We start from the raw sequence: 18,873 nt of genomic DNA on the forward strand, positions 1-18,873 counted from the left end.
TCATATTAAACGCATGTATTTATATGTATCATGTGTTTAACTTTCATGTTTTAAATCCCTTGCATATAAAATAAAATACATACTTTTGTCAAAAATGAAACCAAACACTTTTGACCTTTGCTTATTGAAATATATAAAAGAAAATGTGACGATTACATCAAAATTCAGTACTATTTTAAATTATTATAATGTTCTAGCTATGGATAAATGGCTTCAAGTATAGAAAGAGAGCGAAGACAAAGTAACTGGAGCTATAGTGTGTTTTATGGTCCTCAAATCATTATTTTTCTCAGTGATTATGAAGATATTACAATATTGGTGCACTTGATGACATTCCAGTGGGCGTATTTTATAAATCATGGTAGAAATGTGTAATAGTCAGGGCTCATTTAATTATAAAGTGGAAAACCTTGTTGTTTTGATGCATGAAAACCTTTTTTTATCGTCTTCTCATTCCCCAAGGCTGCATTTTCAAGATATCTGAGATCAAAAGAAGAGTATTCTGAAATATTAATCCTGAATCTGAAAAGATTTTAAAGTATAATTTCCTCCTATGATGGAAGGCTTCGTGTTCAGCACCATCTTTGGTGACTTTGATTTTAATTTTGGTCACTTTAATAAGTTGTCACAATTAAATGTATTTAAAAATACATACTATATTGGTGTTCATAATATCCCTTTATTATCCTCAATACACTCCAATCCTCTGTTTTACCCTTCTATCTTTGACGGTGCTAATGCCTCTTGGAGAGATCTTGTATTGGCTTTTTTTTGGTGATCTTTACATTGTGTTTTTGCCTCTTTTGGTCAGTTGGCCTCTCAATTTAATGTCCCTATATCAAATTTGTTCAGATATTTACAAATTCAGAGAGTTTGTGCACAGAAAATTTGTTAACTTTTCAAATGCACTTCTTACTTCAGATCTAGACACCATATGGGCATAGATCCCTGTGCTAAAGCTTCAATTTCTAAATTATTTAATCTAATTGTTAACCTGCAATTTTCTTCTGATAACTTGCGGACCACCTGGTCTCAAGACATTGGACTTGACATTACGGAGAAGACATGGAAAGCAGTCTTAACTCTTCCTCAATCTGTCCATGTCCCAAGCTAATACAATGCAAGGTATTGCATAGAGCTCGTTGGTCCAAGAGCAGGCTAGCTTGCATCAACACGTCTATTGACCCTCCTTCTCACACTTGTTGGATAAGAAATATTCTTCATTTTATGAAATTAGAAAAAAATTAGGTACTTTCTTCACCGACCTAGCACTATTTTCATTACATTGTGGGAACCCCTTCGCAAACATGTCCAAACTCTTCATCTTGACCCGGCTCCTTCTGATTGCGTCCCCACCCCACAATGCCCAGCTTTTATGGGAAACTATTTCAGGTCAACACATTGTAGACTTGTTTTTTTTTTCTGTATATAAGATTGCTCTAGTGTTGTTGTTTATTTATTTATTCATATTATTTTTTATTATTAATTGATTTATTTTTTTATTATTATTATTTGCTCAAAATACTCTTCAGTGTATTTGCTTATTGTTACATGTTTATGTCTTTGCATATTTTTGTTTCATAATGTCTAAATAAAACATAAAAAATACAAACAATAATAATATGAATAAAATATTAAAACAAAAAGTATCATATATATTTAGTTAGATCAACATGCATGAATAACTATACTTGAGAACTGGGGATAGAGGTCACACTCACATTAATGTATTGCTGTTAAAGGCATTGATCATACAAAATCAAAAATTCTGTCATCTTTTCATCCTTTACGAACTTATGAACGTTCATGAACTTATTTCATAAACACCACAACCACTTGAGTGGGAGTAAATGAAAAATTTTTTAATATTCCTTTAAGGAATACATGTCAAAAATGGACATCAGTTGTTAATTTACCTCATGCCATTTGAATATATAGCTGGACTTTTTCCTCAGCGGAACATTAAAGATAATTTTTATTTTATTGAAACCGTGGTGCTTGGTGATTTACCTAATGCAAGCATGCAAGCAGCTATACCAGCATTTTAAGAGTTTAAAACATACAGACAAAACTAAATCAATACCCATGACTCTTGATGACACATTGAAATTTTAAGTAATATTATTGTCAAGTCTGGAGCCACAGATATCAATGTTTTACATACATCCATGCATACATACACATTTGATGTCAGAATTATTAACCTCCCTGAATTATTAGCCCCCTGTTTATTTTCCCCCCAATTTCTGTTTAATGGAGAGAGTTTTTTTCTACACATTTCTAAACATAATAGTTTTAATAACTCATTTATAATAACTGATTTATTTTATCTTTGGCATGATGACAGTAAATAATATTTGACTAGATATTTTTCAAGACACTTCTATACAGCTTAAAGTGACATTTAAAGGCTTAACTAGGTTAACTAGACAGGTTAGGGTAATTAGGCAAGTTATTGTATAATGATGGTTTGTTCTGTAGACTATCGAAAACAATTATTGCTTAAAGGGGCTAATAATACTGACCTTAAAAAGATTTTTTTAAAAATCAAAAACTGCTTTTATTCTATCAGAAATAAAACAAATAAGACTTTCTCCAGAAGAAAAAATATTATCAGACATACTGTGAAAATTTCTTAGCTCTGTTAAACATAATTTGGGAAATTGAAAAAATAAAATAAAATTCAAAGGCCAATAATCCTGACTTCAACTATATATATATATATATATATCGAACTCAAATATATAACTCAAAGTGCTTTTATTATGCTTGCCAATTTTTTCTTTATATAATTTTTATGTTTTAAAAATACCATTGGCGCCAATAGCCTAGTGGTTAGTGCGTCGACACATAGCACCACGGCGACCCGAGTTTGATTCTCGTCTTGAGGTCCTTTGCCAATCCTTCCCCTATCTCTGCTCCCCATACTCTCCTGTCTGTATAATCTCCACTGTCCTATCCCAATAAAAGTGAAAACCCCTAAAAAAAAATAATAATAAAATTAAATACCTGTGAACCATAGTTTCAGCTAAAAAATAAATAAATAAATTTGCTGCAGAAAAATTATACTGGAGGAAGGGAAAAACTAATCTTTGATGGCCTAAAGGGTGAAGTAATTTTACAGCAAATGAACCTTTTTAGGACAACCAAAAATTGGTTGTTATAAACCTAAGACTATTTTGAACCAGTTAAAAACTTTTTCACATTAACACATATGGGTTTGAGAGGACTCCCCGTTGCCACAAGATGTGGTCAGGAACCTTTTTTCAGCAAAGAGCCATTTCTGGCTGAAGAGCCATTGGGGATATGTAAGCATCACATGTCGAGCAAGTCTAAGTATTAAGAAAGGATCATTTATAGAATTTTTTTCTTTTCGCCCTCAACACTCATGAATGTTGTTTGAATTTACGTGCACAAGGTTACCATACAAATGTAAGTTGCATAACCTTCAATGGTGTCCGATTCAAGTATATCCATATGCGCATAGAAATGTCCTTTTATTTTTATTCATTTTGCTGTAAAAATATGTAATAAAATGTCATTTTAATTGTATTTTCAATAGGAAACTGATTTTTTTTGTCCTCTTAAACCACATAAACCTGTACACACACATAAGAAGATGTTTTGAAGAATGCTGAACACCAGTAACCTTTGACTTCCATTGCATTTATTTTTCCTACTACAGATGTCAAGAATCACAGTTCTTCAGCATTCTTCAAAAGATCTTCTTTGGTGTTTAACAGATGAAATACATTCAAAATTGTTTGGAAACACTAGAGGGGGAGTAAATAGTGAGCACATTTTAATTTTTGGGTGAACTATCCCTTTAAGAGTACAACTAGGTTGACTAGGTGACTTCAGTAATAGGAAAAACGTACACAATGGAAGTCAATGGCTACAATTTTTCAGCATTCTTCAAAATATCTTCTTAGGTGTTCAATAAAAGACGCTTAATGGTTCGGAGCCGCTTAAGGGTGAGTAAATGTTCATTTTTGTGTGAACTATCCCTTTAAGAGTACAACTAGATCAACTAGGTGACTTCCATAGTAGGAAAAATGTACACAATGGAAGTCAATGGTTACAATTTTTCAGCATTCTTCAAAATATCTACGTTGGTGTTTAATAGAAGACGCTCAATGGTTTGAAACCACTTAAGGGTGAGTAAATGTTCATTTTTGGGTGAACTATTCCTTTAAGAGTACAACTAGGTGACTTCCGTAGTAGGAAAAACGTACACAATGGAAGTCAATGGTTACTGTTTTTCAGAATTCTTCAAAATATCTACTTTGGTGTTCAACAGAAGATGGTAATGGTTGGGAACCACTTAAGGGTGAGTAAACAGTAAGTAAATGTTCATTTGTGGGTGAACTATCCCTTTATTACGCCCATTAAACCACATGAACCTCTATACATACACAGAGAGATATTTTAAGACATGTTTAAACTTTAGACCCCTTTTACTTGCATAGTATGAGAAGTCATTTTTATAAATATCACCTTTTGTGTTTCTTTAAAGCTTCTGTTTCACATTTTAGTATATTTATTTGACAGACACGAACACAAGGATGAAATCGTGTGGCGTAAGGTGAACGTCCACATATCTCTGGCCCGGGAGGGAAATGGAAGAAACAGAAGATGGAATTTTCTCAGCGCAAAAGTGCAGCAAGTGTTGATAGAGAATCGTTATTGTCTCATTTCACGGCGCCTTTGGAGAACAGAACAGAGGAGAAACGGATGATTTTCTCAGCGGGGAAATATTCCCCGAGGCTCCAGAGATTCAAGCAAAAAAAAAAAAAAAAAAGCTCTTAGATCAGCAGAAACGTACGGAGCGTGCAGTTCACGCCGGCTGAATTATAATGATCTCGCTCCTCTGCTTCTCTCTGAAACCCAGGCAAAAATATTGATCAGTGAATAATAGTGTGATGCGCTCGTCCTCCGGTATACAGAGACTCACTTATAAACCATGTTACATCAGAGATTGTGAAGCGCATTGATTGGAAACAGTCTGACCTCCATCATTAGCAATAAAAGGTCAGCACCCGAAGGTCAAGTTGCTGAGATTTATCGATGAGTTTGGGTCAGATTTAACCTTAGTCTGTCGGGTTTTGTGCTGACTTTTGACCTCTTTAAATCCTACAACTGTTAACGATTTTGGTAAATGACACGGCATTTAACTGTAATGTGAAATGTATTCTTGACATGGCTTGGCTGCACGATATTGGAAAAAAACCTGACAGCGAGTGAGAGGTTTTGTTTTTATGCGATTTATATAGCAATATGAAAAGAAACTCAACCAATGATTTGAATAGCTGAAATTAGAAAGAATTCATAATTTTATATTGATGTGGATGATTTCGTAGGACAGATAATCTGCATAAATCAAACAGATCGCATTTAAGGAGTCTCTGGAACGAGTAACTGCATTCAGCTACAGAAATTAAATCAAACGAAATCGTCAAATCAAATCGTCTTCATTTTATAAAAATAAACAAATAATCGTTGTTACAATGCCATCATTTCTCAAACACACTTCAAATCTCACGATCATGGGCTTTAAAAACTAACAAGCAAATGAAAAACTTTCAGTCTATTAAGGGTAAACTTCCCAATGTGGTTCCTGGTCAACTATAATCCTGTTTAAATTTCCTAGTGGATGAATAGACTACAACCGAACCGACACTGCAGATTCTGCAATGCGACTATTGTGGATGTGCATATTGCGATTTAGATGTCAAAACGATATATTGTGCAGCCCTAATGTTAGTGTATTTTTAAAGGGAAATATTCTCATATTTACCGTTTATATAAAGTCATTTGTACGTGCTGTGAATCGAAATACAATTAAAGAAAATAAATAATAAAATAAAATAATAAATAATAATAAATAAATTAATTAATAAATAAAAAATAAATAAAATAATAAAAATAAATTAAAAAAAAAAAAACGTGTGAAACCTAACCAATCATAGGAAATACAGTAATTTACCATTAGGACTTTTACAGTAAAAAAATAAAAATAAAAAAAAAATTAAAAAAAATAAATAAAAATTAAATAAATAAAATAATAAATTATATATATATATATATATATATATATATATATATATATATATATATATATATATATATATATATATATATATATATATATATATATATATACACATATACATATACACATACACACACATATATATATATATACATATATATATATATATATATATATATATATATATATACATACATATATATACATATATATATATATACATATATATACATATATATATATATATATATATATATATATATATATATACATACATATATATATATACATACATATATATATATATATATACATACATATATATATATATATATATATATATATACATACATATATATATATATATATATATATATATATATATACATACATATATATATATATATATATATATATATATATATATATATATATATATATATATATATATATATATATATATATATATATATATATAAATAAATAAATAAATGGATTACACACAATATTTGGATTATTATGAAAATATATTCTAGGTGAGACTGAATATTTTACAGTAAAGATATACAATACTGTAAATATATGAACAGCAATATAAATGATATTGTAGGCCTATATATTAATACAGTATTTTTGCCGCACGTTTCATTTACAGAAAATTGCTGACGGTAAGTTGTGGTCAATACTACAGGAAATTGCTAACTGTGTCTGATTTTACTTGGATCTTAATTTCTGTACCTTAATTTTTCTGTATCTTGCATAATTAATAGCCTATATTTGACCAGATAGAGTCCTTTTGTATAAAGAGAGTTCATGTGCTGATGGTTGGTCATACAAAAAGTTGTGTAGAGTCCATTTCAATGCTCCATGAACATTACCTACTAGCTAAATTATTTAATAACGGTATCAATAGATAATTCAATCATAACCTACTGTTTAAACAGCTGTCATAGTATTATTTATCATTATGTGGCTCTTTTTGGATACTTGGAACCTTTAGAATAAGTAAAACGGTAAATATGATCAGTGAATAATAGTGTGATGCGCTCGTACTCAGGTATACAGAGACTCACTACTAAACCATGCTATATCAGAGATTGTGAAGCGCATTGATTGGAAACAGTCTGACCTCCATCATTAGCAATAAAAAGTTCAGCACCCGAAGGTCAAGTTGCTGAGATAATCGATGAGTTTGGATCAGATTTAGCCTTAGTCTGTCGGGTTTTGTGCTGACTTTTGAAAAAACTGTAAATATGTTGGGACCATTGTTTTTGTTTACATCCCTCAAAATGGTCTATAGCTATTGCAAAACTATTTAATTGGTTTTGAGGTGTCTAAAGCAGGGGTTCTCAACCGGTTTGGCCATGGGAGCCACATTTTTATTTGTTAACATACATAAGTAGTTACAGATACATCATAAGAAAATCACCAAGACCTCCAAAATAAACAATGTTTTATTATTGTCATTTAACAAAATGTCTCAAATTATAGAAATATTACAAAGTAAAAACGACAAATGTTTGGTTTCTAAAAGTGCTCTTTAGAGAGCACATCACAACATGTGACACACTGAGGTTTTAAGCCTTTTTAGCCATCAATATATGTAAATCCATACTTTATATTTTCGGTTTGTACTTGCGTGTTGACATTTGTTGCTATAATTAAATGAAATTTCACATATCAAACACTACAGTTGTCACTCGCGCATTTCAAAACAAAAGTCTTATATGAGCAAAACAAGTTAAAAATTAAACATTTGTTGTGTTTGACCACACACACTCTGCGAAAATGATCCCGCGACCCGACTCACCAGTTGAGAAACACTGATCTAAACCACACTGTTATACACATAAAAAAAACTATACATTGGACAACCATCAACTTAAAAATAAGTTTGGGGGTTTGAAAGAGGTCTCTTTGCTCGACATTTTTATTTTATAATACAATAAAAACAGGAATATCAATATTATAAAAATAAATAAATAAATAAAAAATAAATTATATATATATATATATATATATATATATATATATATATATATATTTCTTTTTTTTAAAACTCACAATTTACCATTGCTATATATTTTAAAATATTTTTAATATATTTTATTTTTAAAATTATTTGAGTTGAGAAATCATTCGTTTATGATCACTTTTTAATCATATCACACATTAAAGCTAATTTTATATAAAGTCATAGTGTACACAACAATCTCTGGGCTTGCTGCATCACAAATACCAGAATTTTAACAATTTATAAAAAAATAATGACTTTCTGGCCATCGGATATTAGGCATGGACATATATATTGCGATTGTGATTTTCCAAAGTATTAAATCGCTTTGTAAACGTTTATTATTACAATTTCACGAGTCTCCCCATTCAGTTAAATAGAGCACTTGGACCCAGAAGCCGCTTGGCGTGACGTCACACTTAACAAGCGAAGAGTTGGTGCTTCAATTTATTTGTAGAACATCAGTTTTTTTTCCATGATTGGAGAGTTCAATGAAATCAAATGGAAAAACTAATTATTATAATTAATTTATTTTATTTTCGGCTTAGTCCTTTTATTAATCTGGGGTCACCACAGAGGAATGAACCGCCAACTTATCCAGCATATGTTTTACACAGTGGATGCCCTTCCAGCCCTTGCAGCCCTATTATTATTATAATTATCATCATCATCATCATCATCATCATATATTATTGCCATTACAGTCCCTTTTGATCAATTTAACGCGTCCTTGACATCTTTTATTTGACTCGATACTATACAAATGTACATTTCTCAATTAACACAAAATGGCTGCAAGATCTGCTTTTTATATCAGGAGCTGATTTAAGAGGATACACTCTAAAATGAAGAGTTATTTCAACCCAATTATGGTTTAAAATATGCAAAAACCAACCCGTGGTTTAAAAACGTAATCCAAGTTTGATTTAAAAATTTAACCTGACACTGGGTTTGTGCGTACAGTGCAGAAACACATCATGAACGCATCATTTTTCTCAGAAAACATATTTCTAAAGATGCCGTTGACTTGATCATCCATTTTGCTGGATGTTGGTAACAACTAAAGAACTCCATATATGCAAAGAAAACAAAACTAATTCATTACAAATGAAGTTATGGGTAATAAAATTAAATGACACAGGGGAAAAGTATTAAACACATGAAGAAAGGGGGGTGTAGAAAGGCAGTGAAAGACAAGACAGCAGTTGAAATCTCTCGAAAGACCTCCGTCATTGCAAATGAATATTAGCCAGTTAAACTCTGCTGTTATATTGGGATTTTGTTATTTTGCCTGGATTTTGCCGACCCAAATTTAAAAGCTTCCCAAAACCACATGCAGAGGTGTAAATGCAAAAATTTGGTATCGTTTTCAAGAAAACCTTTTGAATTTTCATAAAACACAATTGAAAGTGTTTAAAATATCTGTATATGTTGTCTGCGTTATAAGAAACACCTAAAAAAAAAAAGACGCTTTGTCTTATTATTATTTTTTTTTTATAAACTCAAATTTGAAAGTGTACCTTTTAGGTTCTGTGTGGTCTAGCGTGCTGTAATTAATTTTGGTGTTTCCTGCACACGTCTGTAATCATAGGAAAAAAGAAAAATGTCTCTACTATAATCTATGCAAAAGTTATTGTATTCCAACTGATGAGAGGTGCTGTACAAGCCACAGGGAGCGATCATTGTTTTCATTTTTCACTATTCTTTTGTTTGATCAAACATAATTCACTGTGTTTGAACCACATCAGACATTTGAAAGGATTACTTGTGCACATCACCTCAAAAACGGAGGAGAAATGGCCCTGAAGCACACAGCATAAGGTAAGAGATGACAGCTGTCCGTGCTATCTGGGGCTGCTTAGTGATCATAAATGTGTTGTTTTCACTTCTGGAAACAGCGCGATTTATTCGGCAACTGTTTAATATATGAATATAATTCATTAAAAATAATGCAAGAACTGTATGAGCACCAGCAAGAGCTTTCATTTGAGCTATAACTTGTACATGTGTCACATGAAAAATATGAAAATGAACCAATGTAAAATACCCAGCTCGGGTCTGCAAAATACTGTGTTTAAAGGGTCACGAAACACCAAAACACATTTTTTGAGCTGTTGACAGTCGTATATGTGTCCCACACTGCTAAAAACACTATTAGGACACCTATATATTTCACTAAAAAGTGTAAATTGGTTGTTTTTGCGTTATTTCAAGCAAATTCGTACTTCCTGTTTGAAACGAATTTTTGAAGCTGCGTCACGGTCATGACATAATAGCGTGTATTCCAGCGTGCAGACTGGGCGTCTGTGCCAGAGTGAGTCTTATTACGTCTTACAGTGTGATGCATTAATGCATGAGTAAGGCTTGGGTCAAACCAATCAGCGCGCTCTATTGTGCAACTTCATTAATATTCATTATTGTCACCGTGTTTACACCACAGAGACGCCACGTTGTGTTGGCAAAACAAGCGTGATGTGTTGCTTTTATAGTTTGCTGCTGTTAAGTTTCGTTTTCATTTTCTCTCTGTGAGAGTTTATCTGGATCACGTGTGGATTAACAGGCGACACGCGACAATAACTTACGTGTCTAAGGAGGATTATTGTTTACCTGAGAGCTGTTCTCATCTGCAAACGCTGAAATCTGGATTTGCTTGTAGTCTTCTCTTCATAAAGACGCGGCTCTAGTTGCTGGTGATTGTTCTGTCTCTACAGATTTGGTAAGTGAGCGACCAGTGCTCTTTGTTTATTCAGTTTGTTCGTATCGAATTAAGTTAACTATTGCACTGAGTGCAGAAATGTTAGCACCGCATTTTGTGACCAGAATAACACACACGGCTTTCTGACACTACCTGCCGTGTGCATCTAAGTTTCCGGGAAATGCAGAGGGTTTTTTTCTCTCATTCGCCGTGCGGTATCAAACATTGCATGAAAAATACACGCTTGCAGCAGTTCCTCGAATCAAATATCTCGTTTGTCGCGAGAGGCATGAATGAATTCCCTGAATGAAAGAGCCAAACTGCAGATAAAGTCCAACATTTAATAATTTGGCAAATAATTCGACTACAGATGTCCATGTAGGTTAAACACCATCACTTTTTCTCCTGTCTGTGTGGGTGTGTATTTTGACTCTGAAACTCGCGCGTGCACAAATAGACACTCCCACACCATCCCACTTTAGTTCCTCCGACACTCCCCCCTAAACAGAGCTGGACACGCCCACTTTTCTGACTTTTTCCAAAGTAGAGGTGTGAAAACACCCTGCTGAAACAAGGGGGTTTCATGGCCCTTTAAGTGTAAATACCTTTTGTACAGTAGAATACAAACCAAAGTCATGGATATGTGCATAAAATATAGATTCTACACTTTCAAACGAAACCACTTAAGGGGGTCTGTTGCAATGCTAGCCCTTTAAATCTGAAAGCGAAAGTCGATGTCGTCACAGACCCGGTACCGGGTCCACGGAGTTTAACTGGTTAGCTGCTTCAGTCCAACATCTACATTACAGTATGATGAAGATAAAACCATGGTGGACATTTTAACAAGACAACGATCCAAAAACAGGAAACTCTCATATGCTTTCAGAGAAAGAAAATCAGGTTGTAGAATGGCCCAGCCAATCACCTGACTTGAATCCAATAGAAAATACAAGATAAAGCTCAGATTTGATAGACGAGACCCAGAGAACCATCAAGATTTTTACACTCTATTGAAGTCTGTGAAAAACTCAGACCCGAGTGATGCATGTGACTTTATTCTCCATATGAGAGGCGTCTTTAAGCTGCCGTCACCTAACAAGCCTTTTATATAAAGTGTTAAATACATTGCAGTAGTTCAGCTCTTTCTCCTTGTGTCATTACATTGTCATTACACCTTTAACATCCCTAAACATCTTTCAGATTTGTTGGTTTTGTTTTATGCTTGTATTGTTTGGGTTTTTACCAAAATATGGTTTAATTCCATGTCAACAGCTCCTTTAGAAATATTATTCCAAGGAAAACAATAGGACACGTTCAATACTTATTTCCCCCGATGTATTAGACCTAACATTGAGATAAAACAACTCAGCATTTTGCGGAGTGCAGGACATTAAATTCGACATCAAGCTGACTTTCATGACTAACTTTCACCCTAAACCCATATGACTCCAGAAGAAACGAAGGTTACGAGGGGGAGATCCGCTAATGCAGGAGGTCAGAGATAGTGAAATGCAGATGGGATGCGCGTGACTCGAAGTGACTACATCGCCTCCGTATTCGTGAGTGCACATTCCCATGATTCACTCTGGCAAGTGGGAGGAGCTGAGATGACTCAAGGGAGGGGCCAAAGAGGCCGCAGAGTGGAGTGGGAGGGGCTTGAGGGAACGACACATGGAAATCAGCAGAGAGCACACTGAGGGTTAGGGGAAAAATCTACAGTCTTTATTGGAAAAATATTAGTATGAGTGGAATCGTGTGATCATAATAATAGTAATAATAATTGTAATCCATGCAAATAAAGAGCGAAGGCAAGGCCCAACCATGCTCCATAAAAGTTAACAACATAACATAAGCAGCATCCAATGGGTAGATGTGTATGCTACAACACGTCAGTACAGCAGGACATGTCTACACAAAGATACATTGGAGTTTGCTGTTCAATGTTCCAAAACAAAGAAACAATCAAAATCAAGAGGAAAATAACAAACATGGTCATGCATTACAGCCTAGTACAGGAACAGAAGGCAGAGAACCACAACCAAAGAAATAGAGACATTTCGATACTAGGAGGACTTCTACAGTGCAGTTCTAGTGATCCCTGTAAAGTGGATGACATTCGCGCTCGCACAGCGCCAGCAGCGCCGCTCGGTAGCGCTAGGCTAATGCTGCGGTCAGCTCGGCAGCATGGGTAAATCAAATGAATGAGGGTCGGTTTGAGTGCTGGTCGGGTGCAGCGTGCCAGTGAAGTGCAAGCCGTGTTTTGGAGTTGAAAACAAGGCACGGAAAATAGCATATTCAATGTACGATTTTTGAAAGTAAATGGGTTGAGTTCTAGGGTTGTCACGATACTGGAATTCGGTACCAATCGATATTAGTGATGGGAGGTTCAGATCATTTTACTGACTCGGATCTTTGAGTCTTGTTCATCGAGATGAACGAATTTTTTTCCGAGTCATTTCGTTCATTTGGTTCAATTTGCCAAAATATTATTAAAATATTACGAATTGCTTCCAAACACATCTACCACTAGCCCAAAAGGTTGATCACACGACAAATAAGTCTCAATTAGAATACTTTAAGAAGGAGAAAATAATAATTCAGTGTTTACTAGCTCTTTTGTCTATGAAGGTATTGTTATCTCTTTGCTCAGCTCACCTCTTCATGTCTTTAAATGTCAGTGGTTCGTTTACGTTACAATGACAGTCACATATAATTAACCAATGTACACAGTCCAAGTTGATAGGAGCCATGATAATTAGTTCACCTTTCGAGTCTTCTGGTTCTTGAGTCGTCCGTTCATCATGTGACAGAATGACTTAAACTCGAGGACTCGAGAGATGAACGGATCAATTCTTCTTCCGGCTCTAAACACATATGATTGGCCCGTGATGAACGAATGACTCAGACCCGATAGAGGACTCGACAGATGAACGGTTCAATTCTTTTTCCGGCTCTAAACACATATGATTGGCCCGTGATGAACGAATGACTCAGACCCGATAGAGGACTCGACAGATGAACGGTTCAATTCTTTTTCCGGCTCTAAACACATATGATTAGCTTCTGCCTTTTAAAGAAGAACGACTCAAAAGACTTGAAATGAATGATATCACCTGCACAAATGTGCGCACGCGCGGATGAACGAATCACTCCCTGAGAGGACTCGTAGTTCCCGAGTCACATTAAAGATTCGTTCAAAATGAACGAATCGTTCATCAACGACCCATCACTAATCGATATTGAAATTTTCAAAAACCGCTAACATTTGAGCATGTTTTGAGTAGTCATGAGAGGATAACCGTTTAAAAGGTCTTGAACTGGAAAAGTTAAGGTTTAAAACAGTCAAAGTTTGCTGCAATGTCATTCCTAAGGTATGTGTATGACTTTATTTTTTAGGACAGTAGAATCTCCAGCAGAAAATATGCTATTTAAAATTGTAAAAAATAAAAAAACTGTTTTTGAAACAAGTGAAGACAGCAGAAGTCAATAATTAATTTAGCCTGACACGTTTACTGCTCCAAAATATAATAAATGTGTCACAAAATAAAATATATTGTGGGAAAAAAAGGGAAAGAAGTTTTTGTTTTTTACCCTGACATTTAAAAAGAACATATTTTAGAGCAGTAATCTCAATACAGTGATATTTTTATCCAAGGTATCATCCCGTCAGAATCTTATACCAGCACATGCCTAGTTTTGAGCAGCGCTGATTTGCAATTGTGCTAACGTGCTAAACAGAAAGGACTCTGATTGGCTGTGAAGGTCATCAGTTCACTGAACTCACCGATGTTTACTGAGTGTAATCACAGATACAGGGACACCGGAGCATTTCAAAAGTCACGTCGATCAGCTGGTTTGTCTATAAGCTGACATATGAGCGATTTGATGAATCGCGGCTTTGCAACTTCCAATGTCCCTGAAACAGCAGGAAGTTAAGTGAACTGATGACCTTCTCGGCCAATCACAGTCATTTCTGTTGAGCAAGCAAACACAACAGCAATTCAGTGCCGTTAAGAACGCACTTAACAGCGCTCAAATGTTAATGGGAAACAGACGTTTTTAAAATTCTAGTATCGTTTGTTATCGAATTCCAGTATCGTAACAACCCTATGAAGTTTATTTTGAATTGTTTAAACTACAAAAGGTTACATTTTGTCAAATTTGTGACGCCATGCAAGTTTTTAAGTGTTCGCGTAAAAGTGGAGAGACAACTGAAACAACAGTTTCGTACAGGGTTTCTTTACAAAGTGATGTCGCCACCTACAGGCCTGGCTGGCAATCGACAGCACTCTTAGCCTTTCACACAACTGTGTGAACGTGTATTATTTTTGGCACGACATATCTTTGCATAAATTAGCTTTTTTTTATACTTTGACGTCATGGAGGTAGGGTTGTCACGATACTGGCATTCGGGACCAATCGACACTGCAATTGTAAAAATGTCCATTTCCCGCTAACATTTGAGCACTGTTAAACAGCGCTGATCTGCCATTGTGTTCAAGTGCTCAACAGAAATGACTGTGATTGGCCGTGAAGGTCTTCACCGAACTCACCGCTGTTTACGGAGTGTAACCACAGATACAGCGACACGTGTTTTAAAGGTCACGTTGATCAACTGGTTTGTCTATAAGCTGACATACAAGTGATCCACTGATGATGTGTGGCTTTAAAACGCTCAAGCGGTGAGTTCAGTGAACTGATGAACTTCACAGCCAATCACAGTCATTTCTGTTGAGCACATGAACACAATGGCAAATCAGCTGCGTTTAAGAACGTGCTCAAGAGTTAAAGGAAATGAATTATTTTAAAATTTGTGACCATGCACATTTCAAGTGTTCATTTTAAAGAGGCGAGACAACCGAAACGACAGTTTTGTACAGGACTGCGCGAGCACAGGCTTGTAGGGATTCTTTACACAGTGATATCACCACCTACAGGCCTGGCGGGCAATCAACAGCACTGTTAGCCTTTCACACATCTGTGCGAGTGTGCATTGTTTTTGGGAAGTCATATCTTTGCAACAATTAGCTTTTTCATAAATTGACGTCATGCAAGTAAGGTTGTTACGATACTGGAATTTTGGACCAATCGACAGCGAAGTTTTAAAAGCGTCCATTTAACACTAACATTTTAGCACTGTTGAGTGCGTTCTTAAACAGTGCTGATTTGCCATCGTGTTCACGTGCTCAACAGAAATGACTGTGATTGGCTGCGAAGATGAACTCACCGCTATTTACTGAGCGTTTTAAAGTCACGCTGATTAGCTGGTTCGTCTATAAGCTGACATGCAAGTGATCCACTGATGAACTGCGGCTTTAAAACACTCGAGTGTTCCCGTATCTGTGGTTACACTCGGTATACAGTTGGTGAATTGATGACCTACACAGCCAATCACGGTCATTTCTGTTGAGCATGTGAACTCGATGGCAAATCAGCTGTGTTTAAGAACACGCTCAACAGCACTCAAATGTTTTAAAATTTTAAACGTTTAAAAATGTGTGACGTCATGCACGTTTCAAGTGTTCGTTTTAAAAGGCGAGACAACTGAAACAGCAGTTTCATACAGGACTGCGTGAGCACAGGCGTGTAAGGTTTCTTTACACAGGGTTATCGCCACCTACAGGCCTGGCAGGCAATCAACAGCACTTTTAGTTGTTCACACGCATTGTTTTTGGCATGTCATATCTTTGCTTTTTCTAATACTTTGACGTCATGTAAGTGTACCCTAGATGTTAAAAATGCTGCGTAATTTCAATTACAACACCATACAAGAACGCCGCAGGTAATTTTGGCCATTAAAACCACTGTTTGTGCATGAAATTTTATTTCTTTATCTATAAATTAACAACTTAAATTTGACTCAAATGACGTCAGAACACTTGAAATATAGCGCATGATTCATTTAAACCAGAATTACTAGTGTTAACATTTTCTACAGCTTTTAAAATCATTTTGCGTTATACATTTAGCAAAAAAATGGGATGATTTTAGTTAAAACTACATAATAACATTTGTAGTTGCATGGAAATAGGTTAATCGTGAATTAAGTTGAATCGGAAGTTAATTGATTCAACATAAAAAGTAGTGCGCTTTACAGTAAACACTAAAACAAAGATTCAGGTACCATATTTCTTTGGTTCATAATGACATCATGCAGATTAAAAATTAGATTTTTAATTTTATGCAAACTATTCCTTTAAGCTGCAAGGAATAGATTTAATTTGGTTAATCATTAATGGGTCACTTCAGGGGGGCAAACCCCAGAGAGCAAAGGGTCAACGAGTGAGATATTATCGATCCAAACTGTACATAAATAATTAGACAATAAAAAAGCGAACGTTAGTAGAAGCATCCCAATCCAAATGTGACCGGCACAGCGCACCCTCCCAAAAAGAAAGACAAGACAGAGACAGTGTTTAGGGGTCGATCAAGCCCGGCTATGATCGAGTGAGAGGCCAATGCATCCACTTGACAGAAATTTACAGCAAAAAATGTTGGTCTATCCACACTAAAGAATGGGACAAATCACAATGACAGTCGTAAAAAAAGCTAAATGCTACAATGAGTTGTTATTTTCGTCAAAGCAACAATGACCATTTAAAAAACAAAATAAAGAAATAAAACAAAGAAGACAAGAGGATTCTTCTAGAGAAGAGAGTGTTATTTCTGCAGTCGGTTACACAGGAGGATATATATATAAATATACTGGATGAGTGAGAGTTTGTTTGTAATGTCGTCTTCAGATGGAAAGAGAGGGAATGAGAAGAGGGAGTCACAACACAGCTAGATGCAGGGCAGGCAGAGGCTATAGCACAGCAGCGGCGGGTGATCGTTAGATACACAATGGAGGGGAACAGAGCTCTGAAAAAATGCGGTATGTAGAATCAGCCCCCAGACTATGGAACAAGGAAAAAAATAGAAACAAATACAAGCACAATCAATGAAACCATCGGTGCTAGGGCATGGCTACACAATGCACCTCAAATTACTGCTACTATTATTATAATTGCACATTTATTTTTGCAATGGTGTGACAGCAAATGCATTACTACTGTGTTACATACAGATGCTGGTTCAGCATGGCTATGCACCTTTAAAGTATTTGCATAATGTGTTAAAAATATATACACAAACGCATGTGTTTGATTGGCTCTAATACGCATAACATCATACGAATTGAATGCGATTGCATATTAAATATGAATGCATCTTCCCCGGTTGGCGCAGGATGGATAAAATGGTGAATTCCTGCTGTTATTATTGACAGTGTAAACGGATGCACCTATTTATTTCCATCCAAACGCGGTTGGATTTAATATTCAAGTGTTTTTTTCTCTCCCTTTCTCGATGATTAGACACTAAATGGCCAATTTTATCCAGTGAAGATTAGGAGCAGGTTCAGCTGAGGATATTTTGTGCCACTGCAGCTGCCCATCAGCACACTGACTGCTGAAGCCATGTTTAATTATTCATAAACAAAACCGCACACGGCGGAACGGATGTGAGGGAATTTAGCGGATTGTAACGCGTTATTTACACTGCAACATGGTAAACGCAAAGCACATATAACATGACGGTTGCATTCGATTAATCGACGTTACGTTATTTACTGTGACGCGGCCCGAATGGGTGGTAAACACAAGACAAATACATGAACACGCACAAACGCGTAGTAGATATTATACTAACGTTAAATAACGTTACATATGGCATCTGACAACACAAAGGGTGACGCGAACGAGCGCGCTACGCGCTGTTTAAATTGTCAATTTATCCAGCGACTCAATTCACAACACACGTCCAACATGAGACATATAATAAGCATATATATTTTCCATTATAATTAGTGGACACAATCGCTCCGTGTTTGTGTTGGAAAATACGCGACGTTAAGGCAGGCCTTTGATCACATCTGCGCGTGCCTCACGCGCGCACCAGATCAGACGCGTTTGTTTACCGCAGTAAATAAGGCACAATTACCTCTACTTCTGACGGAACCGAAGACGGGAAGAACCAGATATCCGACGTGCACTAACACCATCCTGGCTCCTTTGTTGCTGTGCTGCCCATGGACACCTTCGCCTTCCAATACGAGACCATTCAAAATGCAGC

The 18,873-nt window shown here is 35.5% G+C and overlaps 1 protein-coding gene across 2 annotated transcripts in view; it reads right to left on the bottom strand.

Moving 5' to 3' along the window:
* Nucleotides 1-18,873, bottom strand: part of ark2ca (arkadia (RNF111) C-terminal like ring finger ubiquitin ligase 2Ca) — a 36,638-nt gene extending 17,765 nt beyond the window's left edge. For both annotated transcript variants that reach the window (XM_005160989.6, XM_017352857.4), the window contains exon 1: nucleotides 18,742-18,873. In XM_005160989.6, coding sequence (XP_005161046.1) covers nucleotides 18,742-18,802 — 61 coding nt within the window. In that variant the 5' untranslated portion in view covers nucleotides 18,803-18,873. The remainder of the gene's footprint in view (nucleotides 1-18,741) is intronic.

Source organism: Danio rerio, chromosome 21 (assembly GCF_049306965.1).
Source record: "Danio rerio strain Tuebingen ecotype United States chromosome 21, GRCz12tu, whole genome shotgun sequence".
NCBI classification, from domain to species: Eukaryota; Metazoa; Chordata; class Actinopteri; order Cypriniformes; family Danionidae; genus Danio; species Danio rerio.